The 25,094-nt window shown below is 36.3% G+C and overlaps 4 protein-coding genes and 1 pseudogene across 7 annotated transcripts; 4 read left to right on the forward strand and 1 right to left on the reverse strand.

Annotated features, from left to right (window-relative positions):
- The first annotated feature begins 253 nt into the window (after positions 1 to 253).
- Positions 254 to 2,119, forward strand: LOC103948010 (fe(2+) transport protein 1). Its single transcript, XM_009358997.3, has 3 exons — positions 254 to 918; positions 1,345 to 1,494; positions 1,587 to 2,119. Exons 1-3 carry the CDS (start codon positions 280 to 282, stop codon positions 1,890 to 1,892), a joined length of 1,095 nt encoding a protein of 364 aa, XP_009357272.1. The 5' UTR covers positions 254 to 279; the 3' UTR covers positions 1,893 to 2,119.
- A 1,183-nt stretch (positions 2,120 to 3,302) lies between these two features.
- On the forward strand, positions 3,303 to 4,694 carry LOC103948087 (annotated as a pseudogene).
- An 882-nt stretch (positions 4,695 to 5,576) lies between these two features.
- LOC103948088 lies at positions 5,577 to 6,560 on the forward strand. Its single transcript, XM_009359087.2, has one exon. It carries the CDS (start codon positions 5,586 to 5,588, stop codon positions 6,234 to 6,236), a length of 651 nt encoding a protein of 216 aa, XP_009357362.1. The 5' UTR covers positions 5,577 to 5,585; the 3' UTR covers positions 6,237 to 6,560.
- Positions 6,561 to 11,792: 5,232 nt separating this feature from the next.
- On the forward strand, positions 11,793 to 15,850 carry LOC103948011 (E3 ubiquitin-protein ligase RSL1). 3 transcript variants are annotated; one of them, XM_009359000.3, is made up of 4 exons: positions 11,793 to 11,936; positions 12,476 to 13,134; positions 13,596 to 14,356; positions 15,192 to 15,850. In XM_009359000.3, exons 2-4 carry the CDS (start codon positions 12,712 to 12,714, stop codon positions 15,580 to 15,582), a joined length of 1,575 nt encoding a protein of 524 aa, XP_009357275.1. In that variant the 5' UTR covers positions 11,793 to 11,936; positions 12,476 to 12,711; the 3' UTR covers positions 15,583 to 15,850. The 3 variants fall into 3 exon arrangements, with proteins under 3 accessions (XP_009357275.1, XP_009357273.1, XP_009357274.1); XM_009358998.3 differs by having other exon boundaries at positions 11,870 to 12,183; positions 12,286 to 13,134; XM_009358999.3 differs by having other exon boundaries at positions 11,870 to 12,183.
- Positions 15,851 to 17,787: 1,937 nt separating this feature from the next.
- LOC103948012 (O-fucosyltransferase 23-like) lies at positions 17,788 to 20,307 on the reverse strand. 2 transcript variants are annotated; one of them, XM_048582588.1, is made up of 4 exons: positions 20,159 to 20,307; positions 19,967 to 20,061; positions 19,720 to 19,837; positions 17,788 to 19,616 (listed from the first exon to the last, which is right to left on the reverse strand). In XM_048582588.1, exon 4 carries the CDS (start codon positions 19,415 to 19,417, stop codon positions 18,065 to 18,067), a length of 1,353 nt encoding a protein of 450 aa, XP_048438545.1. In that variant the 5' UTR covers positions 19,418 to 19,616; positions 19,720 to 19,837; positions 19,967 to 20,061; positions 20,159 to 20,307; the 3' UTR covers positions 17,788 to 18,064. The 2 variants fall into 2 exon arrangements, with proteins under 2 accessions (XP_048438545.1, XP_009357276.2); XM_009359001.3 differs by lacking the exon at positions 20,159 to 20,307 and having other exon boundaries at positions 19,967 to 20,152.
- Positions 20,308 to 25,094: the final 4,787 nt, after the last annotated feature.

Here is a 25,094-nt window from a genome sequence, read left to right on the forward strand (position 1 = left end):
AAAAATCTCATTCTACACTCCTCACAAAAATGTATTTTTCTTTCCTAATATAGAATGTTTGAAGTGTAAAATAAGATTTTTGAATTGCCAATAACAATTCTCTAATATAAAATAGAGTTTGTTAATTTTTTGGCCAATAGGTATAACATAGAACTTATCACCCTAATATTTTATGTTATTGAATGCATAATTAATCTCAGAGACCTCTCTATATAAACAAGCTCCAATACACTCAAGCCCAAAAGTACCAATAATAGCTTGACCTAAAAATCAGGGTCAATGGCTGCCACCAAGTCACGTTTGAAGCTCATCCCAATTATTTTCTTCATCCTAATTATCTCCATCCTCACCCCCAAAGCTTATTCACAGTCTGAGGAGGACGAGTGCAGCACTGAAAACACCTCCTCCTGCAATGACAAGTCAGGTGCTGTGCCCCTCAAAATCATAGCCCTTGTCTCAATTCTAGTCACAAGCATGATTGGAGTGAGCTTCCCTCTTGTCACTCGTTCCATACCAGCCTTCCACCCTGATCGAAACCTCTTTGTGATCGTCAAGTGCTTTGCAGGTGGCATCATTCTTGCCACTGGCTTCATGCACGTTTTGCCTGATTCATATGCCATGTTACAATCTAGTTGTTTAAAAGAAAATCCATGGCACAAGTTCCCTTTTTCTGGCTTTGTGGCTATGTTATCTGCAATTCTGACTTTAATGGTGGACTCTATGGCCACTAGCATATATAGTAGGAGATGTAGAACTGGAGTTATCGCAGATAATGGTGATAATCCAGCCCTGGAGGTAGACCAAGAGATGGCTGTGGTGGGTGCTGGGCATGGCCATTTTCATGCACACAATCATGTTGTTGCCAAGGGAGAAAACGGAGACTCGCAACAGCTGTCCCGTTATCGTGTTGTTGCCATGGTAAGAAATAAAATGTGTTCTTATCAAACGGTTAAATTGTTGACTGTAAGTTTTGATGAAGAGATTTTTATATTTTTCTTACGTACTTATGTTTTCAACTCTTTCTTCTGGAGACTAATTAAATGTCACTAGATCAAATGGTCATTGACAACGTGAATTTTTATTTGAATTTGTAATTCAGATTAATAGTGTCATAATACAAAATGTATAATGAATTTGTGATTCAGATTAACATGGCAATATAATATGCAGACCATGCTATATATAATAGTGTTAAACTGTTGATATGAGTATTGATAAACTAGTTGATTAGCTTGACAGTACCTCAGATAATTAATTTAGTATACAGCAAGTCAACTTTAATTACTCGATCGATCTTACCAATTTATAAGTGACTGATGTGTACGTACGTGTGTATTCTTGCAGGTATTAGAACTAGGTATCATTGTCCATTCAGTTGTTATAGGGCTTTCTCTTGGAGCTTCAAACAACACCTGCACAATTAAAGGTCTTGTAGCTGCGCTTTGCTTCCATCAAATGTTTGAAGGCATGGGTCTTGGCGGTTGCATTCTACAGGTATATAGCCTAATTCAAACTTAATTACATAAACTTAATTGATTAGCTCATGAACTACATATCATTTACTCATCATGGTCAATTGCATGCAGGCTGAGTACAAGTTCATGAAGAAGGCCATAATGGTGTTCTTCTTCTCAACAACGACCCCATTTGGAATTGCAATTGGAATGGCTATGACAAAATCGTACAAAGAAAATAGTCCAAGGTCACTAATCACAGTAGGACTGCTTAATGCATCATCGGCTGGCCTTCTTATCTACATGGCTTTGGTTGACCTTCTTGCTGCCGACTTCATGGGTCCAAAGTTGCAACGCAGCATTAAGCTCCAGATCAAATCTTACATTGCAGTTCTTTTGGGTGCAGGTGGCATGTCTGTATTGGCAAAGTGGGCTTAATAAGACTATTCATGCCATGCCATGATCATCTGAAAATTAAGCAAATACTGTTGTTCTTATTTTATGTGTTTTGGTGTCAAGTCGGTCGTGTTAATTTCCTAAAAGTTTGTGAAAATTTGATGGTCGTTATATGTTTCCATAAATCGATATAGATTTTTTTATGTTAGTTGTCATTGTTGTATTGTGATTACCCAAATGGAATAAATAGCCAAGCTTCCTTGTCTCAAGTTTGATGAGCAAATGAATTTAAGAGAATTCAGTAATTAAAGGATGCTATTAGTTCACATTCTAACTAAAATGTTGAATCTTTCTGGCTCACTTATATCTGTATGTGTAATTTAGTTTTATTTGAGGGGAAAATTTACTTTGTATTGTTTCTTAGATTGAACCGTTTATTTTTCAAGCCTTTAATTGTTGGTGTAGAAAAATTTGGGTGTTCAAACAAAAATCTTCAATGCATGTCGAGAAGCAGGCACGAGACAAACGGCACCATCTTCGATCATTTTTCGTCAATGTGAGTGAAAAATATTGGTTTGCATTAAACAAACTCTCGCAAAGAATATTTTCTCATTAACAACAAACGAATATGCTAGCCTATGTTTGCCGTCAATTATAGGGTAGAAATCTGTCCTGAGGATATCGGCCTTTATAGCTGTTTGGTTGCAGCGAAATGTATCTCAAGTAGTAACTTGTCCTGAGGATTTTTCACTTGGACCCATGAACCTGTAGGAACCGGCCCGTTTCAAACGGGCCGTTTTAGGTCCAGTTCTATGTTTGAAAATATAATGACCCACTCCGTCCTGCCCCGTTCTGTTTCATTTTCAAATAGGTCCAGTATGGTTCCTCCAAATTTGAACCTGGCTTGGCCCGTGCCTACCCCTACTCATCATAGAGCAGATAGAATAAACAAAAGAGACTGCTCAATTTTCTTAACTTGGCATTACTACTTCTCAACAAAAACAAAAAAAAAAATGTCACTTAATACTACAGTCTAATGATATTCCTCTTCACTTGTAAGTGAGAGGTTTTAGGTTCGATTCTTATCACATACGAATTTGAACCACATTATTGCTAATCCATTGTGAGGTTTAACCCACTCCACGATAAGAATTTCTAAATTGAAAAATCTCTCCACGTAACATAACTGAGGGGAATAATAACACCACATAGCCAAGTTTCAGACACACTGACAAATTGCTCTTTAAAAAAATAGTCACGTGCACTTGAGCTTGAAGCGCACGCCAAACACAAGCACCCTCAAGCTTTACGGACCCACTTACAAAATAGGGCATGTTGCTTGACTTCTTGTTTTACTTAATACAAATCTAAATATTTATGCACCATCAAAATATAAAACACTTGGTTATTGGAAATGAAATCCGAGCAAAATAAAAACCAAAGGGTGTATAGATGTACGTCATTTGTTTGCTTCTGGTTGAGATATCGTTCCTACCAATCCTCCTACCGTCTTCTGCCTTTCTTTTTTCTTCAAGTGGACATGTTCGTAAGGACAAATTAACTTCCCAAAATGATCTGTCAAAACCAATTCATAAAAGCATATTATGGACTCTCCACCAGCTACAAATTGATGAAATGTAACTAAAAAAATCTTCATCTGGACGGACATATCTAGCCATATCTAACAATACAAACGATGTGAAAGCAACTTGTTACCTGCATCTTTGTTTGCATAAAGATAATATTAATGAAGAATAAAATTAACCTCCGCTACTTCAATCCTCCAATAGCTTGACTTTTGTATTGTTAACGGCTGCCACCAAGTCACTTTTATAGCTCATCTCAATTATTTCCTTCATCCTAATTATCTCCATACTCACTACCAAAGCTTATTCACCGTCTGAGGAGGACGAGTGCAGCACTGAAAGCACCTCCTCCTGCAAGGACAAGTCAGGTGCTGTGCCCCTCAAAATCCTTGCCCTTGTCTTAATTCTGGTCACAAGCATGATTGTTGGAGTTTGTGAATTTGTTGGTTTATTTCTTTTTGTGATTAAGAGTGTGAGGTTTTGGATTTCTGGGAAAGATGAATGAATGCTTGCAGAGAGAACAATCAAGAATTGGATTCCTTCATTCACAGCTCACACACAATGTGTGATGGAGCACATTACTGTTACAAGGAGAGAGAAAGAGAGTTTCTCTCTCTTACATCAACCAAATCCAACCATTCAAGTAATCTATCCTGCGAGATAGTTACGAGTGTCAAAATCTACCACTTAACTAAGATTGAATCTGAAATGCACACTTGAAATATGATCCAAGGGGTCACATTGAATTCGAAAACTAAAACAACTTCAACACCAAATTCTGCAAAACGTTTATATCTCAACAATGATTGGAGTGAAAAAAAAAGAACAATGATTGGAGTGAGCTTACCCATTGGCCTTGCACCCCCATCGAAATCTCTTCTTTGATCGCCAACTGCTTTACAGGTGGCATCATTCTTGCCACTGGCTTCATGCACGTTTTGCCTGATTCATATGAAATGTTGCAATCTATTTGTCTGAAGGAAGATCCATGGCACAATTTCCCTTTCTCAGGCTATGTGGCTATGTTGTCTGCAATTGCGACTCTGATGGGGTGGACTCCATGGCCACCAGCATATACAGCAGGAGATGCAGAACTGTAGTTAACCCAGATAATATTACTGTTGCTGCTGTTTCGGTAGACCAAGAGATGGCTGCGGCGGGTGCTGGCCTTGGCCATTTTCATTCCCACAATTATGAAGTCGCAAGGAAGGAAGCGGAGACTCGCAACTGCCCCATTATTGTGTTGTTGCCATGGTGAGATATGAAATGTTTTTTTATATATATGCACGCACTCACTCGCGCGCACACACACACACATTGTCACACTATGCACCACAGTTCCCTACTTTGCCTAATAGAGACGTTTCCTACTTCATGGGACTTTCATTCACAATGAAGTTTTGTCATTTTGTAACCAGGAAAGTGATTGAGTATAAAGGCATACACTGCATACATACACTAAATAATGGCCAACATTTGTATTAGAGTCGGGTAGTTTTACAAAATCGGCAGTTTTTGGGCCGGCCGGGAACTGAGAAGAAAAGAAGAAGCCATGGGAAAGAAGCAAACACGAGGCAGGAAACCCTAGGACCAAAGGTCGGTAGCATTTAGAAATAGGACTCTTGATTTAATTCCATTGATCGATGAGCTGTAAAATATATAGAGATTTATGTTGATCATACTGCAGAACTCAAGAAAGAAGAGATTTAGAGAGCTATTGAGAAAGAAAAGTGAGAAAGCTTGAAGAAGAAGAAACTGAATCTTTGATGAAATTTTCTGTGTTGAATTAATACACAATCTTATACTTTTATCTTGTAAGATCTTATTACAACAACCTTATCTCTACAACCTAAGCATAACAACCTTTATAACAGTTAATCTATATCCTCAATGACTGACAAGTGGCACAATCCTCATCATCCATTCTATATACTCTTTAACAATTTACAGAAGAGTTTTTGAGTTTTCCTGCGAGTGGTAGGAAACTAAAATATTACAACATAGAAACTTTTGGTGCAAGTAACCTAAACTATATATACGGGGCTACCGTAAATATGTCTCTAACAGTGTGCTTAAAGAACCAAGTGCACAATTTGGGATTTCGCATTATTTTGACATAGTTGAGCCTCAACCTTCAGCCCCACCACCCATGTTTAATCCATTAGCTACAAAGGCAGCTACAATTTGTCTCTCAGTCTTTGGTCCTGGAGGGCCATTCAGTTTCGATGCATGGAAGAAACAGCAAAGGAAATCTAATTCCTCGAAAAAAGATTCTACTTCAAAGGGAGGAAATTCTAATCACGAGGCATTGGGTAATGAGTGGCTGCAATCCGGAAGATGTCCTGTAGCAAAGTCATACCGTGCTGTTAGCAGTGTCATTCCACTAGTCGCAAAAGTTTTGCAGCCCCCTCCAGGAATGAAACTCAAGTGCCCGCCAGCAATAGTTGCAGCTCGAGCAGCCCTGTCACGAACTGCATTTGCAAAGAACCTCCGCCCACAACCCCTTCCGGCAAAAGTACTTGTGATCGGATCAATGGGCATGGCAGCCAATGTTCCTTTAGGGATATGTAGAGAGCACACCAAAAAATTCTCACTATCTTGGTTCGCTGCTGTGCATGCAGCTGTGCCATTCATAGCCATACTTCGGAAGTCTGTGCTCATGCCTAAATCAGCCATGGCGTTTACCATTGCCGCATCAGTACTAGGACAAGTCATTGGCTCCAGAGCAGAGCGGTACCGCCTCAAAGCTGTGGCTGCCAAAAAATTGCCTCTGACGACTGAAACCTCGTTGGTGGTGTGATAGAATGAAACCCTTGATAGGATACCTTGTATTCCTTGTTCCACAAGAATTGTAATAACACTAAAAAATTGGATGATTTTCATTCGTTTGTTATAACTCTTTAGATATATGACACAGCACAATTTTTTGGCTTTATCCTTGGAGTACCTTGAAAAATATATAAAGCGAGGCGGTCTTACATCTTATTTAGGGATTTATTCTACCAGTTTGATCCTTCAGGAATAAACCTCTCGGCAGGTAATGTAGGTTATGCCCATTGATCGGGTCACTGTGTCTGCCATTTACTCCGAATCAGTGTTTCCTGTGAAAAAAAAAAAAAAAAAAGATGTGTCTTTTTTAAACTTAAGGCTTATAAAAGAGCCACTTAGAGGAAAAATTTTTAGGTGTACCGGGTACACCAAATTTTTTTGGTGTACCCTCACTCATTAGAATTTTTTTGGTGTACAAAAAGTGAGGGTGCACCAAATTTTTTTGGTGCACCCTCACCATTATGAGTGAGGGTACACCAAAAAAATTTGGTGTGCCGGGTACACCGAAAAATTACTCCACTTAGAGTAGTTCCACCGCTAAGCATCTCTTCGGTCATAGGCGGCATAATCTCCTCTCTCCTCCAAAATTGGTCTCCAGCCTGTTACATCTATTGGGCTCCGGGGAAGCCCAGTTAGTCCCCCAATCAACAATTGCCTGGCCCAGTCCTTTGATCATGTGATGCAATGCTGACGTCAATTCTTTTAAAAAAATTATAAAAATTAATTAAAAATACAAAAAATTATAAAAAAATATTAATTAAAAATATAACTATAAGTACGTAACCATGTTCTTTTACCCTACACCACATTTCAATATTTCAAATATTTTCAAGCAATCTTTTATAATTATCCGAAATTAAAAATAAAATTATTTTTATTATTTTGTAAAATACGAATAGGAGTGGAGATGCACTTGGCTCATTACAGGCAGTTACTATTTACTTGGGTAGATTGAATTGACTATTGCCCAAGGACTTTTTAGGAGTGGAAATGCTCTTAATAATGCGGCCTAGTGATATTTCTCTTTATTTGGGTTCAATTCTCGGCATAGACAAATTTGAACCACATCATTGCTAGCCCATTATGAGACTTAGCTTATTCTTCCACCCTTTAGTATAGATAATATCATTTGTTAAAAAGAAAACTTATAAAAGTAATTGACGATAAAGAATGATATAAAACCAAGTCAACTATGAACTAACATAAACTGACCTTCCAGGACGGGGACACCAAACCTTCCAAACCCTAACTGCTATACGTTGTCGTGTTGTTGCACTGGTCAAAACATCAGGACCCATTTTTGACATATAAAATTGCAAGGACAAATGATGAACATAAAATGGGTAGACCGTTGACTACTGTGGCATTACGCGTAAAGACACGAATCATTCCAATGAACTTGTGAAACTTTTATTCACAAAGGAGTTTGTTATTTGTAACCAAATATTTAATCCAACTTGAATAAATGGAGTATGGACATTCAACTTTCCAAATTTGTATATAAGTTGATGTCTTCTTAGTAGAAGCGTATTCTCAAGTATTTGATTAATGTTCCCCTATTAAAAATGATTTGTAACCATATTTAATGAACAATTTAAATTTGCGTATCAAAATATACGAAAATTTATTATTCTCTAGTATATCGTGTATATTATAATTTAATTTCGACTTCCATGACTACCCTCCTGCTATCTTGATCGACCAAAACTCTTTGTGGGTTCTAGGTTAGCGCGTAATTGACGTTGTAATTTAGCTTCTGGTTCATCCTGCATCGCTAGTTCTACTTACCAAAAATGGCCCACTTGGAGCTCTCGATTCTGTGGCGCGACTCAACGAAACAGCCATGCTGTCCTACCTATTTAAAGTTTGAGAATAGGTCGAGGTCTTTGCACCCCCGATGCCTTTATCATTAGCTTTACCTTATAGAACTCGTTCACGAGCTCCAGGTATTATGAGAGGAACTTCTGAGAGAACCAACTACTAGACAATTTGATTATTCTTTTGCCCCTGCACCCAAGTCAGATGAATGATTTGCACTTCACTATTCAGTTATTGAAATTTATAGAATGACCTAAATATTAGATTTTAATAAAAGAATAATATTGTATAGTTTTTTTTTTTCGTTAGAGAAAAGTGTTTGACTGTTTGCATCTAAGAACTCATTTTTCTTTACAATAAAATTACACTTTGATATATTTGTATATAACTTTTTTTAGCTTTTCACAAGTTATTTCTAAATGTGTGAGATCAATAATTTGCGATAAAAGAGAAATGACTTCATACTCGAAAATGTCAAATAAATATTGTTCAACAGCAAATCATATACAAAGTCAAAAGCCTTTCTTCTCAAAGTATATTGTTAATTTTTTCACACCAACGACCCTACCTTCACCAAACCTTACGCAACCACGAAATTTAAACTCATATCCAACTAATAATATCAAAGCAACATGAGGATTATCCATGATTGATGATGATAGGATTGTCAGCCTGTAAAGTGCAAGGCTGTACAAGAAAGTGATTAGGTACAAATTAAGACAAACACTGCATTCATACACTAAATAATGGCCACCATTTGTATTTTGTGCCAAACAATTGCCACAATTTGTTTAATTAATTGGTCATGATTTGGATTAAACACTCATGCCGCACTAAAACTACAATGCTATTCATATATGGATCTCGTTTTCAGAATTTAGCGCCTTGAATTTCCAATTAATTCATCTCTTAAGTTGAAGAGTTAAAAAAAGACATTTGACTAATTTCGTTTAACAAGATAGGGTTTGTTAATGATTGATGTCTTTTTTTTTTTAATCCACTTTTAACATGGATTGTTTAATATAAAAATATATTGTCAGGAAGTTTAAAAAAAGTCAAGAACAAAGTCACATTTTCTTCATCGAACTAGACAAGGACCATGTGCATACTGCACACGATTCTTCAAACCCAGACTAATTTCTGGCCGAGAATCTCGAGGGTTTGTCTTAATGTGTTTATATTTTCTTCGAAGTTTCATGAATTCGTTGACTAAGAACAGAATGGCACTGTCTAGGGAGGGGCCTTATTTGTATATCGTACAGTTGGTGAATTTCCCGGAGGAAGGGATCCTCTTTAGATCTCTTCTATCAAATTCACCTAATTATTTAATTCGGATTCTTGAAATTTGATCAAATAACTAAAGTTATTATAACTTTTAACGGATTTCCTATTTATAGCCGTTGGATCGAATTTTTAGATTGATTGATTTAGTGGATTTGGTGGAAAGGATTCGGAAAGAATCCATTTCCTTTCCTAGAAGCCAACTTAATGCTATGTACAATTGCACTTATATTTTTGAAAGTGCACGACTCTCTTACCTTGACTTCTTCCTCAATGATTAACGTAATTCAAAATATTGAAGTGTGTCCTTCACCTAACAATAAAAAGCTTCAACGATATATCTCCCATTTTCACACATATGAAGCAATGGAAGAAGATGATTCATATAAATAAATGGAATAAGAGAGACTTTGTTTTGAGAAAATGCTTAGAGTTTTCACAAATAGTATTAAACGATAACAATTTTTTTTTTTTGGTTAAACGATAGCGCTTTTATTCATAGAATGGTGTACAAGTTTCGATTTTTTTTAAACATAAATAAGAATGAAAAATGAAACAATACACTATTATTCATAATTTAAAAACAACATTACAAGCTATAAATTGTCTAAAAGTTTTTTTTTTTTTTTTTGGTAGACAAGCAAAAGTTTTTTCATATTTTAAGATTAGCTAAAATCTCATCTGAGTATCTAACTCATTTTGTCTTGAACTTGAGTTACCTTAGTTATTCGAACTAACACTCGATAAAAACTCATATATAGAATAAGGCATTTTGTTGGCCACTTAACGAAGATTTTGATATTCCACATTGCTTTCCATTGTGTTACTGTGTCCACACTAGTCCTTAACCAAAGAAATCTTATTATGAATAATATATTAGGATAAAGTACAAAAAACTACCTCAACTATTGGGGTCACAATAGTTTCATACCTCATCTTTTAAAATTGACAATGTCATACCGCATTTTATGATTTGTGACAATGTCATACCTCTGTCAATTTTTCTGTTAGTTTTTCTATTAAGTGCTGACGTGGCAAGAGAGATGGACCACTCACTAATCCAGCTGGATTTAAAAATAATTAAATATATTTTTAATAATTAAATATTAAAAAAATTAAGAATAAAAAAACAAAACAAAAAAATTTCCTAAGGGTGCGGCATCCCATTTCCCCTCTCCTTCTTCTTCCTTCTTTTGGGTTTTTTTTTCCTCCTCCTCTTCTTCCTCCTCCTTCTTCTTCGGTTCTTCCTCCTTCTCCTTTTTTTTTTGGGGGGGGGGGGGGGGGGGGGGGCGGGTGGGGTTGGGTTTTCAAATTTTTTTTTTTTTTTTTTTCCTCCTCCTCTTCTTCTTCCTGCTTCTCCCGCGGGGGGGGGGGGGGGGGGGGGGGGGAGGGGGGCGCGGGTGGGGATGGGTTTTCAATTTTTTTTTTGTTTTTTCCTCCTCCTCTTCTTCTTCCTGCTTCTCCCGCGGGGGGGGGGGGGGGGGCGCGGGTGGGGATGGGTTTTCAAAATTTTTTTTTTTCCTCCTCCTCTTTTTCCTCCTTCTTCTTCTTCGATTCTTCCTCCTTCTCCTTGGGGGGGCGGGTAGGGCTGGGTTTTCAATTTTTTTTTTTTTTTGTTAAAGATTAAGCAGAAGAAGATGAAGATGGGGAAGAGAGAGAGGGGGAGGGAAGGGATGACTAAGGTTTTATTTATTTATTATTTTTTTAATTTTAATTTTATTTATTATTTTAATATTTAAAAAAATATTAAATATTTATTTTAGTTTTTAATAATTTTTTAATAGAAAGTGGTTCTAGTCTCTTGCCACGTCAGCACTTAACAGAAAAACTAATAGAAAAATTGACGGAGGTATGACATTGTCACAAATTCGTGTTGTCAATTTTAAAAGATGAGGTATGAAACTATCGTGATCCTAATAGTTGATGTAGTTTTTTGTACTTTACCCTAATAGAATTATAAATTAAATTTCTCTCTGTGATTGATACGAAAATCAAAGGAATTTCCTTTTGGTAATATATAGGAAAAATAAAAGAAAAACTAATGAAAATGATTTGAAAACTTTAAGTTTTAAAGATAATGATAAAATAAATGATAAAATGAATATTACCATGATTGACTTTTTAGTGTAAAATATGATTTTTCGTTAAATGAAAGTTTGAATTTTAATAATAAAGACAAAATAAAAAGTAAAATGAATAGTACCATAATTGACTTTTTAGTGTAAAAATGTGGTTTTTCGTTAAAATGAACAGTACTAGAAACTTTTCGTCAAAGTTTCCAAAAATAAAAGCATACTTGATGAGAATGTAGAGAATGAGTAATGCTATGGAGACTAAATTTGTAGACCAAATTTTGTAAATAAAATGATATGAAAGTTGATTATTAGATTATTACTTAAACGTTGATAAACATGCTCATTTTTTATTGATGATATATCATTTAATTTATAAATTTAAACTCTAAATTTAATATTCCCGTAATAATTGTTTATGCGTGTTTTGGAAAGAGAATGTGACCAAAGCAAAAGGCCAAAGGCACTGACTGTTCTCTTACGCCAAGAACACTGCAATGGTAAGTCTGAGGATTCTTTTTCTCAGCACTCACCATCCTAATAAGTAATTAATCAAATATTTTTCATCTAAAAGAATAAAAACAGCATCTTGTTAGTGGGTGAGGCACCAAATCAAAGGTTGAAATTTGTCAGATTAGGGTTCTTATTATACTCTTACTGCAATTAGCCAATTACAAGACACTGTCTTAGAATTCAGACCCCAAAAGGAATCTGATTCCGAAGACTTTAACCCCTCCTCCGGATAAGGTATTTCGGAACTTCACTTCTTTCTTGCCCGGTTTCCCTTCCAGTATCATACCCTTTTCCTAGTTTTCTATGTTTATTTAATATTTTTGTACTTTTGTACAGGTTTGGAGGGATTGAATTGAAAAGCATTGTTCTTTTTTTCTTGGGTTGATTTTTGTTTATGTGGATGAGCCAATAATTATCCAATTTTGGTTCTTTTGGATTAATTCCTAGATGGGTTTTTCTGGGTTTTCGATTTGGAATTTGGAGCTCAATCGATTGGTTGATGGGTTTAACCTTGTGGTATTTTTAGGTGATGATGCTACACTTGGCAGTTCTGGATGTTGTGGATCGATTCCTTGATGGGTTTTTCTTGCTTGATTATTTAGAGAGGCCTTGAAGGATCGGTGATTGATATCAACAATTGTTTGTGATTTGGAAGATTTTTGTTGAAAATACAGAACTCCAGATTGATTTATAGGTTGATTGTGATTGGATTTAAGTAATAATCGCATCTTTCAGTTTAGGATTGCAGAGCTGTTGTATAAAATGGAGGGTCAGGCAATTTCTGGTGATGAGGTTTCATTAACTTTAGTTAGAGAGGAAGACGAAGAAGAGTTTCGGAGCTGTTGTGAAGACGATGATGAAGTTTGGAAGGAGACTGAAGAACCAATGAAAGTTGAGGCAAAAGATGAGTCAAAAGATGATCTCGATGAATTTTCGGTGAAAATGTTCTTCAAAGGCATGTCCATAGCTGGGTACGGGGACGCCAGTTGTGGGCTTTCTGGAATCGGAGTTGTCATGGAAAGATCAATCAATGTTCCTGCAATTCAGGTGCAGAAAAGGCTTGATTTTTATGTGGAGGAGCCTGTGGCTGACTATTTAGCCCTGATGGATGGTCTAATGGAGGCTGTGCAGAATAAATTCCGTAGGGTGTATGCATTCACAGATTCTGAGCTGTTATATGATCAGGTGAGTTCTTCACTGTGTAAAAGTTATGTTTCTTTCTTCATTTCGGCTACCATTTTAGAAGTCGTATCAAATATGAAACCAAGAATTTTGTTAAGCATTTTTCTGCCCTGTCTGTCCCTTTTTCTGTGTGTACTTCAGAATATAATTTTGTAATTTTCAACAACTTGTATTTCGAATTCAGGTGACCTATTTTGATAAGTTCATTGATTGATTATCCATTGCAATTTCCGCATTGTGGCTGCTTGAATTCATTGATTAAAAAGGGGATTAGTTCTGTTTCAGGATCAATTATATACTCTTTTTAACAACACAATTTTTTAGGCGAGTTTTGGAAAACAATACTATGAGTGATTACTCTGGAGGGTTACATCATGTTTCATCATTTGAGCACTAGCACTAGTTTTGAATTATTCAAATCTTTTTATTGTAATATGTATGCCAATGACTTGAATTTCTGACAGGTTTCACATGAGGAGAAACTTGAAGTTCCAATCTTGATAGCACTGAGGCAAAGGATCCTAGAGCATGCCTGTAATCTTGAAGCTTTTGTCCTGAAACTTGTCCCCACTGTAGATCTTGAGCGGCCATCAAAATTAGCCCAAGTGGCAATTGGAGTTGTCTCCTTTCCTGCTAAGGGTGTTGAATCACTTGAAAATTGTTCCATCTGTTGCGACGATAAACCATCCCCAATGATGATCACCGTGAAGTGTTCTCATAAGTTCTGTACTCATTGCATGAGGACATATGTTGATGGGAAGGTACAATCCTCTCAAGTTCCCATCAGATGTCCTCAGCTGCGATGCATGTATTACATCTCCACTGCTGAGTGCAAATCTTTTCTTCCACTCACTTCTTATGAGTCATTGGAGAAATCCCTTGCAGAAGCGAATATTCTCCACTCAGATAGAGTGTACTGCCCATTTCCAAATTGTTCCACCCTGCTTGCTCCCCTTGAATGTTTGTCAGCCAGGGCAAGTTCATCAAGTCAGTCAGATAACAGCTGTGTCGAATGTCCAGTTTGTCAGAGGTTCATATGTGTGGATTGTGGGGTTCCTTGGCATTCTTCTATGAGCTGTGAGGAGTTCCAAAACCTCCCACTGGAAGAGAGAGATGCTGCAGATATTACCTTGCATCGCTTGGCACAGAATAACAGCTGGAGGCGTTGCCAGCAGTGTCGTAGGATGATTGAGCTCTCTCAAGGTTGCTACCACATGACGTGCTGGTAAGAATCACTTTCATTATATTGTGCATACTATTGGAAAACTATAAACATTGACTAAGTGGGTTGAGAATGCCATATTTTTCAGAACATGTCAAACATGTCTAAAGTGGACAATATAGAACTAAAGCCTGGATGAATCAACTAGAAAAAAGGCATACTGCGGGACATAAGTCTCAGAACATCTTTATTTTCAGTTATGAAGTGAATATATAAGACATGATAGAGTACACCAGATGTTCATGTGTGTTTATGTGCCAGACAATGTGCTTTGTGACGCATTGAAAAAAATTGTTTGAATTTCTTTGTATCTTGTTGCTTGCCTGTGAGGGAGCATAATCCTTGTTACAAAAAATGATTGAGCTTCAGATTGTAGTCTGTTGTTATTATGCTCTCAGAAAATTTATGGCTCGTGGGAATTGGGTTCATTAGACTTTAAGTAGCATCTGTTGCGAGTAGGTCACTTATTGGGGTATGCACACACACGTTAGAGAGTTAAACTCAGATACTGTAAGTCAGTAACAGCTGGACTAGATGGAAACTACTTAATCGTTTCACGACTCTGGCTTTCTTTTTGCGTGGCAGCATCTTGGTGCTCTGGTTCAAAGTTCTTGAGCATTTTATCAATATCCAATTTTCTGTTTGGATAAAGTGGCGTATAATGAGAACCTGTAGGAGAAAGTAGTATGTTCCTATGATTAAAGCTGATGAAAATCAAGCCTCGGTTTATTGGTTTTATCGAGTCATAGTGTAACTATTTGAGTAAGAACACAATACCTCCCTTTCCATTTTGAAGTTCTCGAATATTTACCAAGCTTTTCGTGTTTCTCACTTTCAGGTGTGGGCATGAGTTCTGTTATTCTTGTGGTGCTGAATATCGGGATAGCCAACAGACTTGTCAATGTGCCTTCTGGGACGAAGACAACAATAACAACACAGAAGACTTGGTCACTCAGTCTATGCATGAATCTGAGCAATGGGCGTGGGAAACATTCAATTCGTTGCCCATGATAATGGATGCGTACTCGGACCAAGAGAGATCACAGCTGGAGCTGATCCAGAGGTTCCTAGCTGGGGGATTCAGTTTAAGCGACCATCCCCCTTACCAGTCCCCACCGCGATGTACAGATTCTTATGTAGATGCCATGAAAGATCTTCATCAGCTTCCTTGGCTGGAGAGGTTTGTGTCCGTGATAAGCGATAACTACTATGAAGAATATATCCAGTGAATTAAAGGACTCCCGATTTGGAAAATAATCTGCACAGTTACCCGACTATGCCTTTCGATAGGAGTAAAGAGTGTCTCGCTCTATTCACCCCGGAGATATATGTGCCTCTTTTCCTTTGTAGTTTCGTAAGCAATGTGTTCAAAGATTTGCGGCCATTAAAAGTACCTTGTGTAAAACCTAGAAAGAGAAGTATCTATATGCTTGATGATAGCTTTCTGCTTGAAAAAAAAAAAGGAGATGAAGAAATAAACACTGAATTGAACGTTTACCATGTTATTGAATTGAAACGACATAAATGTTTTCCATTTACGATGCTCTCTCCGAGATTCGAAACACCGTAAATACTCGTCAAATGATCTTTTATTCCGAGCAAATTTCATGTAAATGAGTTGATTACGAGCTTTACAAGCCAATCGTACCAAAGCTCAAGCTTGGTTCGTTTACTAAAAATAATCCTTCGTTCCAGGCAAAATTCTTATAACATTAGTTAGTTACGTGTTGTACAAGGTGAACATGCGAAAGCTCAAGCTTGACTTGAACTTATCAAAACTCAAAGCTTGGCTTGTTTTTTAAACGAGCAGAGTTGAGACGACCCATATGCAAACCAAACTCGATACAAACTCAAGCTGTATCGAGTCGATTTACGTCGTACTCATATTCATTGAGCTTAGATGTCCACTACTGTATGATAGAAACTCTCTTTTCTTGTATGTTTTACAAGTAAATGGGAAAGAGATGAGACGTTTCACTTTGGATAAAAGAGGATTCAATCAAGGTCACCATCACCATATGTTTAATGCCAATTTCGTTCTCAAGAGGCTTCAATCAAAACCTACCAAGAATCAAAATTGGTACGTTGGGCTTCACATTGTTTAGGATTTTTAAGCTTCTTACTATTAGATACAAGCGGAAATTCTCTCTTGCACATTCTTTTCATGAAAGAATGGTTGGGATTTTTTTTTTCCTTCAATGCGCAGGAGACAAAAGCTCTTAAGTACAAGAGATGAGCCATGCTTAGGTCCGTCGTCACGCCCAATTGGATTTAACATCTTTTCATACTCATATAATATTCGAGTCCTAAATAATGCATTCATTCCATAACCATAGCGTGCAATTATTATCTTTCGTTTCTAAAGTTTCGTAATAGATTACCTACAAAATTTTAGTGCAAACGCGGAGGCAAAAGCAAAGCCAAGGGCAAAGCCGGGACAAAGTCAGAGGTCTTCAGAAGGATTTCTCCTATACCAAAGTGGAGTAAATTTTACAAGTTTACAAAGAGTGCTAAAGAAGAAAAGAAACTATGACTAATTTCAAGTTTACACTCCTAATTGCACTCAATAGTAAAGCAAGCACATGTTGACTCCTAATAAAGCAAAAGTGCCCAAACACCCCAAAACTTGATTAACTCAAGGTAAAGAGATCAAATCTTCTACATGGGTGTGACCTTTCTGTAACCTCAATTATTGATTGACACATACTAAGTTTTTGGCAACAAAATTAAGAAAAATTAAGTTTACAAACACGGATCAATCAATTATTAGGACTATCGAGAGGCTGCATGTATTTTGAATACAGAAGATTTGATCCAAAGTAAAATGAGAATTAGATCTTACAGTCTAAAGTTTAAGCACTAATCAACAATTAATAAAAACAAGTAAACCCTAAAGCATTGAGGTACAGCCACTGGTGACTTTCACCCAATTTCGCCAACTCCAAGCAAACAAAAAGAAACAGGATGAGCAAAGATTTCCAAATAAATACAAAGATGATGTGACAAAAGCTCAAAGTTGCTCACCCCCTTTTTCTGTACAATATTCTTATTTTATGTTTTGGTCGAGACTTCTAATATATTCCGCTGTATTCAATACACCAAAGTTTTTCACTGTTAAATTCTCAGTTAAGGATGCATAATATATTCCCGAGCATAATAAAATATTCGGCTCTTCTTAAATAATTATCCCAAAAAAAAAGTTTATTAGTGTTTGTATATTGTACAAGAATTCATGAAAGAGAAGAAATTCACTAACATTGGTAAAAACAATAAATATTTTTGCTCACCACCCTTAAGTGATGATGATACTCACCATCCTATTTGTCACCGTTAAGATATATGTAATGAATAGATACAAATCTCAAAATTTAAACTCATCCAACGTTAATAAACAGGGCGTTGAATAAAAATGCACCGTGAAAACGTCTAATAAGGACATCAAGGGTTCACAAACTATTTCATTAAGATTCAGGATGAAGAAAATCAATAGAATGAAAACTACATTTATGACATAAATTTGAAGTTCACATCAGTTCAAACTGTACATAATTTAGTGCTACTTCAACATTCTAAGCTATTAATTTTCTCTACAGAAAGGGAAAAAAAAAACTGTAAAACCATACCAACAAATTTACGCTGGAGGGACGTAATGATTTAGATTACGAAAAGTGGTGGAGCCTTGAAGTATGTCCGTTGATGATAAAATGATCATCAAACTTGACACGAGATGTCGTTGGAGCCATAGCTAATTGGTTGAAGACTTGAGCTAGACATGTTTGTCATCCATCTTTGAGGTCCGTTTGATTCCCCTAATATGTTGTATGCATAAGAAGGCCACCTTACATCCACACCACAACAGCTTGTGACGCCCGTTCTAATGAGCTTCTGCGTTCGATCGAGAACTATGAGACTCGAAAATGTGGAGAAACTGTTTCCCACAAAGACATCAGCCCTTAAGCACACTTCGTAGTCGATTGCAGACTGAATGAGATAAGGGAACTTCTTGTAATTCCCTTCAACTCCCAATTTCTTCTTCTCGAAAGGAATCAAGCCTGACTTCCAGCCGTTCAGAATAGACGGATCATGAAGAAGACTATCAGCTATAGCTAAATAAACAACGACGGGCGTTTTGAGGCCTACAATGTTGCCCACTCTTTCCATGATCTCCTCCTTGCTACTACAAATTTGGGTTATGTTTGATCTTTGCTCCAGCTTCTTACAATGAATCATCCAATCTATCTCTATCCGCATATGTACAGCCACATAAGGCACCGGCTGCACGAGATAATTCTCTGCCGGGCTAATGCCATTTTGTGCAGACTCACTCTGGCTTTTTACTTGTGCTGCTCCCATCTCTCTAATCCTTGACAAAACTTTATCCGCTTCGTTCATTATTTCATCAACCAAAACCAAACACTCAAAGATTTTCGCATAGTCCTTCACAGGCCAATGATCGTGCCACAGAAACGGATTCCTTCCAACAATTCGAATCACGTCATGCTCACTGTATGGACCCTCATTATGTTGTTTCAACTGATCCATGTCCCTGTCGGGAGTCCACCTCCTTCCACTTCCTTTCTGAAGCTCAAACGCTGCTGTTCGGTTTCTAACATCCGTAAATTCACCCAATTGAACGAATCCATTACAGAGCGAATTAAACTTCTTGAACTGGAAGACCTTATCAAAGGGAATCGGTTCCAATAGCTCAACTTCCTTGTAAAACAGGGAAGCACTCAAGCTAGGCATCAAAAGCGTCCGGTTCAAAAACCTCGCGGTCAGACAAGCTCTTGCGAACGCTATTTTCTGATTGTTTAATCCCCACACGATTTGAGGAACCTCCAAAAACTTATCTTTTCGGATTCCAGATTTCTGACCGAATGACAACGAGAGATTACTGATGAATACCAAGTTGTCCTGTTCAGTTCCATCAAAGATGGAGAATGTAGGAAGCAGAACAGCTCTAATAATCAGAGCAGTCACAGCTAAAACAACACATTTGCATGCGAACGAATTCAAATGGCAACCGAGAACTTTGAAATTCTTACAGTAAGGAGGCACGTCCATTTAAGATTAAATCGAGAAAATCCCAGAATTTCAAATCATCCCAAGAACATATAAATTCATCTGACACAAAAAATTCAGCATGAACCCTTTTCAATTCAGAGCCAATTGGCACAAAACCACAAGGACAATCATTCCAGCATATGAAATTCGAAGGCTTTTTATGCAGAGTTGTTGCACCAGTTGAATTCAAAGATGTAATCTACATAACCCAAAAAACATATACACAAATTATATAATGAAAAAAGTGACCAGAATCAAATTCTGTAAGGATTGCATGCGAATTGTGAGAAAAAAAAACTTACCCAACTTTCACAAAATTAATCCGGAATTTGTTGAAAGAAGCAATCATCCACGAACCCAAATTCCAAATTCAGAAAGTAGAAGACTCCGAGAAGGCAAGCATGTGATATAGTTGTCCCACTGCAAATAAAACAACGTATAATCCAAAATTCCAAAGCCTGCAGATGATGATATAAAAAAAAAAAAAAAAAAAAAAAAAAAACAGAGACTGGGAGAGAGGCACAGAGAGAGAGACTGCATAAAACTCACATATTTGGAATTTGAATCCTGAAACTCAGAACCCATCAACAAAGAATTCCAAAAGCACAATTGGATTATGACTTCTTGAATCTAGTCTGAATTTTCTGATGACAACCCAGAAAGCAGAAGACACCACATAAGAAGAAGATGAACATGTGCCAAGGAAATCCAAAAAAAAAAAAAAAAAAAGAAAAAAAAAACCTGAGTTCCCGCAATCCAAAAAACCCATGCCAAGCCATCACCATCACGACACCAAGGAATATCATATTTTTAATTAAATAAAATAATCAGTTTGTAAAGGTGGAAAAAATAACAATAACAAAAAAATCAAGAAGGGAAATAAAATAATGGAGATAAAAAAAGGGCAAGAATCTTGTGCGTGACTGCATGATGTTGTTGGCAATTGGCAAGAAAAAGACCAAAAGGGAAGTGAAAAGGACCTCAGAGATGAGTAACGTGGAGATCCATAAATGTCTAATCAGGCAAGGCAAAAACGGACGAACATATGAAAATCTTATTCCTCTGCCACATAATATTGCACAATAGGTAAAAAAGCATCACTTTCTCTCATACGTAGTCTTGTTTTGTAGCATACATTGCAAATTAAACGGCGGTGACTTTATATGGCCTAGCACTTGTGCGATGATTTATGTAATTATCGGTGTAGACATGTTGTGTTTATTGTTTTTATTACAAATTTGTACTAGTAATGTGTTATATGATAGGATAGGACAGTGTTTGTGGTAGCCGTATAGAAGTTTACTATAATTTGTTTTATTGTGCAAATTTACTTCAAATCAATTTTTTAATTACTGAAACTTATGTACCAGATTGATAACCTTTGTAATTATTTGTTGAAGTTCAATGAAATACCATTCCATAACTTCTGGTTTAAAAAGGCGGTTTTCCATATATCAAGGAAAACAGTTCAAATTCAACAACTCTGAGTAAGTGCACGAGGAAAAAGTCCAAATTCAACAATTGAGAGTAATTGCATGTCGTACATTGTTGCATAATCAAATTTTTAAGATAAGTCATCAGTTCAAATATTTCGGGTTTGAATTTTCTAACAACGAAGTATTGAGTTTATTTGATGTTCATGTGATTTATATGTGACCACAACTTTTGAAAACTTATTTTGTATTACATTATGAATGGTGAGAATATTTTCCTACTACCATAAAAAATAAAAAAAAATAAAAAAAACTTTAGGGCGTATAAAACAAATTATCAATTATACCATCTTATAAATGTACTTTTTGTTCACTAAGGTAAGAACCCAAGAAAAAAGCATGGGGAGGGAGACCATTTGTGAGTCGGGGCCTTGGGAAGGACCGAATGTTATGGGGTTTGTTTGAAAGTGTTTTTAAAATTACTCAAAGTGTTTTTGATGAAAATATTTTTTGTACCAACCTTAGTAAAAATGAAATCAAATCTTGAAAAAAGTATTTTTAAGTGTTTTTGGAATCCATTAACATTTTATTTAAAATCATTTTCAGTCATTTTAAAATCACTTCCAAACGAGTTCATAATATTTTAGGATGGGACTTGTGAGTTATAACGTGTGGGTGCATTTTTCTTCCAACGCCTTCATGCTGTTGAATATGATGACCCACACAATTAAACAAATTTCAAAGAAATCGGTTGGGGGTTTTCCAAATATCTAGCAAAGTCGTTGGTGATCGTATATGTATATTAAATCTTTTGTTTTTGTGGGGCAATTTGCTCTTGTTTATTTTGTTTCCATATGGATGAGATACTAGTTAGCTGTTGTCTATTGTGAAATTTTTAGTGGGGCTCTAGAGTAACATGGATGAAGATCATGATTAGATACAATAAAAAAACAACCAATTGGCATAGGATAATCACGATAAGACTGAATAAAGCCTAACTGGGCGGGACAAGAATTTAAAAAAAAAAAAGATGTTCACTCCCAAAAGCTAGTTGAGCGGATTAAGAGTATTCTCTTTTACACCAGATGTTCAAAAGTTTGAGTTTTTTTTACAAATATTGCTCATATTAAGAAAATAAAACTTTGATCTTTAAGTATGCTCCAAGTATTTTTATTAATATATTCATTTTAATAAATAATTTTAACAAAGGCATATTAGAAAATAATAAAAATAAAAATATTCTAGCAAGGCACATGGGATATAAAAATAATATCATTAACAAGAAACATATTCCCATAGCTACCGTTTCTTTATCACCACAATTCCTCATCCGGAGGCTACCCTATAGAAGGGTCAGGACAAACCACAAGTCTACTTACAAAGAGGGTTTTAGGTTTTTTTTTTTGTGTTTTTCTAGATCACCCATCAAGCGAGATTGCAGATAGCAGAACTCAAACCTACGCCTTTGTCTAGCGAAGAGAACAGTATTTGTCAACTCAACCAACTCTTGATGGCAATATACTTGTTCTTCTGTCTCTTCTAGTTTCTCGTAATTTGTTTGCTTTTCCCTTCATCGGTTGTAAAAACTTGGATTGAATGTAAAGCAGGATGCTTCAGTCGTGCAGTTAAAAACAAGTACGTACGAGTCAGTGAGAGGTAATCGTACTTCATTTCTATCCCGTGAAACCCACCGTTGGCCATGAACGTGGGGTTTGATCCTAAATTTTCTTGCTAGCTAAGCTAGATCATTTGAAATAGCCATATAAAATAACTGCACTTGCACTCCCCATCTCATGCAAATAAAACGAAAACTACGCGTAAACGGCTTCATCCCCATTTCAACGCAAAAGATTTGTAGCTGAAGAGGTTAAATGCAATTAATCATGCACAATATCCTAGTTCGATTCTCCTTGATCTTATTATTCTCGTTATTACAAAAATGTCATAGTACAAAAATATCACATGATCTTATTGTTAGACGAAGTCAAAAGGCAGTTTCACTCACCGTGCTTTGAGGAGTTTAGTTCTGTTTGGGGTTCTATCTGTTTGGAGTTCTACCTGATTAGGCTTCCTTGTTTATAGGATGTAATTTTCAACCATGTGTAAACTGTTGCTTTTCTGATTTGTATTATTTGAATTTCGAATCTCCTTGTAAATAGGGCTTTCAAACCCTCTGATGTAATCATGAAGCAAGTATAAATACAAGTATCCCATAGTTAAATGGGTATGCAATCATCTTGAAAAAACCTGAGTTCTTAAGTTTACATGGTTTCTAGAGCTTTTTTTGTCTAATGACAAGATCCTCGCCTGTCATCTTTTCCATCAACGCTTCCATGGCTGAAAATAATGTCCCCTCAATTAACCCCAACCCCCAAAACTACACCTTCCAGCCCTTCTCCACTGTCGTGAACATCAAACTTGATAGAACCAACTACCCACTGTGGTTGGCTCAAATGCTTCCTATTCTGAAAAGTAGGGATCTGATGGGTTATGTCGATGGCACACTGCTGTGTCCCCCAAAGCATGTTTCTGGCTCCACCAATGTGAATCCTGCGTACTCAACCTGGGTTCAACAGGATCAAATTTATATTAGTACTTTGAGGAAATTTATGACTGTGATTTTAGAGTTAGTTTTAGTCCCACAGAATAATATACTACTCTAATTTCTCATTTTTCTTGTTAAAGGGAAAATTAACATGAACAACTTTGATTAAGAAGATGTGGTACCTTGGAGAAATCGAACGAAAGAACGAAAAGAACGAAAAGCACAGTTGATGTCTGAGTCTGGTGCGGTCCAATGGTCCCCCAACATACACATCTTGCCTTCTCAATCATTCTCGACCTGTGTCCATTCACAAAAGAGAGTTCGAAGGTGATCTGGGTCATCAATCCCACACAGCCCAAATATCGATGTTTGCAAAGTGCCATGGAAGACATGACCACATGCAGCTCTTGAAATTTAGAGGGTACAGGAAGGGGGAGGGAAACGGGAGAGGATGATGATAGGAAAGGCAATACATAACTACAAAGTTTAAATCTTGACTGAAAATAAGGGACATAATTAAGCCAACATGCAAGCTTTCTAACTACTAGAAAGAATTAATATAAAGAGGTAGAGTAACGTTAGATAGACTAATTTTTTAGGCCAAATTTACAAATTATGTGATATGTCACTATTAAAAAATAAACACGTTAATCAACATTTAAGTAATAATTTAATCATCAACTATCTTGCCATATGTATTACAAAATATTGTTTAAATAAATGATTTTTATAGCAATATCCAAATGAGTAAAATATTTATCTCCATCCGGTAATAACAATACAGTTTATAACCTTGTCACGATGCCAAAAGAAGATGAATACGAACTTTAGTGACGCCTACCAATCAAGTAGTATAATGGATTGCCATTTTGTAAGAGAATAAAAGTTAGGGTTTATGGGAGAAAGAAGACAGTGAATATAGGTTTGGGCGCATAAGAGGGGCATATAGTCAAATCGCATCAGAAACCCTTGGAAACCCTAATAAAGCTTTTTTTACTTTTTCTTTTTCATCATTTCTTTCTTCATTCACGTCCAATTGTCACTTGATAAGTCCAGTTTGGTAGCAGTAGAAGTTGTAAGGTTAGATTCTGGCATCCTGTCAAAGTTCTTGGGCCCCAAGCTGCTTTTTTTTTTTTTTTTTTTATTTTTTTTTTTAATTTGTAAAATATGTGATTTTTGTCCAAATCTGATAGCTCCAACATCCATTTTGAGAAAAGTTGGATTGGACCAGCTTTTGCCAAAATAAATTATATATTTGGGAAATTTGGCTAGTACTCTGATGAACGTTGTGATATTATGCTTCCATATTTGGGTGTCGTTTTTGAAATTTTCTTTAGAGGACAATTTTTTAGGCATCAAAGTTTAAGAAGAGAACTAAAATGTCACTTAGTACTACGGTTTTGTGGTATTCATTTTCACTTATAAGTGAGAAGTATTAAGTTTGATTTTCGCCAATGCAAATTCGAACTACATTAATGCTAGCCCATTGTGAGACAAAGCGCCACTATCATTTGTTCAAAAAAAAGAAAAAAAAAAAAAAAGAAGAAGAGAACTGAAATATAGCTATACATACCTCAGGTACATACACGACCCAACGAACTTACCTACTTGAAAGTCCAGAGTTTCCAACCCCTAACACTCTGAATTAACGAACCATCTAAAGAGAACTTAACATAGGCATGATTATATGAGAAGATGT

This window comes from the organism of the source record quoted next, unplaced genomic scaffold (genome assembly GCF_019419815.1).
Source record: "Pyrus x bretschneideri cultivar Hongxiangsu unplaced genomic scaffold, Pyrus_bretschneideri_v1 Contig19, whole genome shotgun sequence".
Lineage (NCBI taxonomy): Eukaryota > Viridiplantae > Streptophyta > Magnoliopsida > Rosales > Rosaceae > Pyrus > Pyrus x bretschneideri.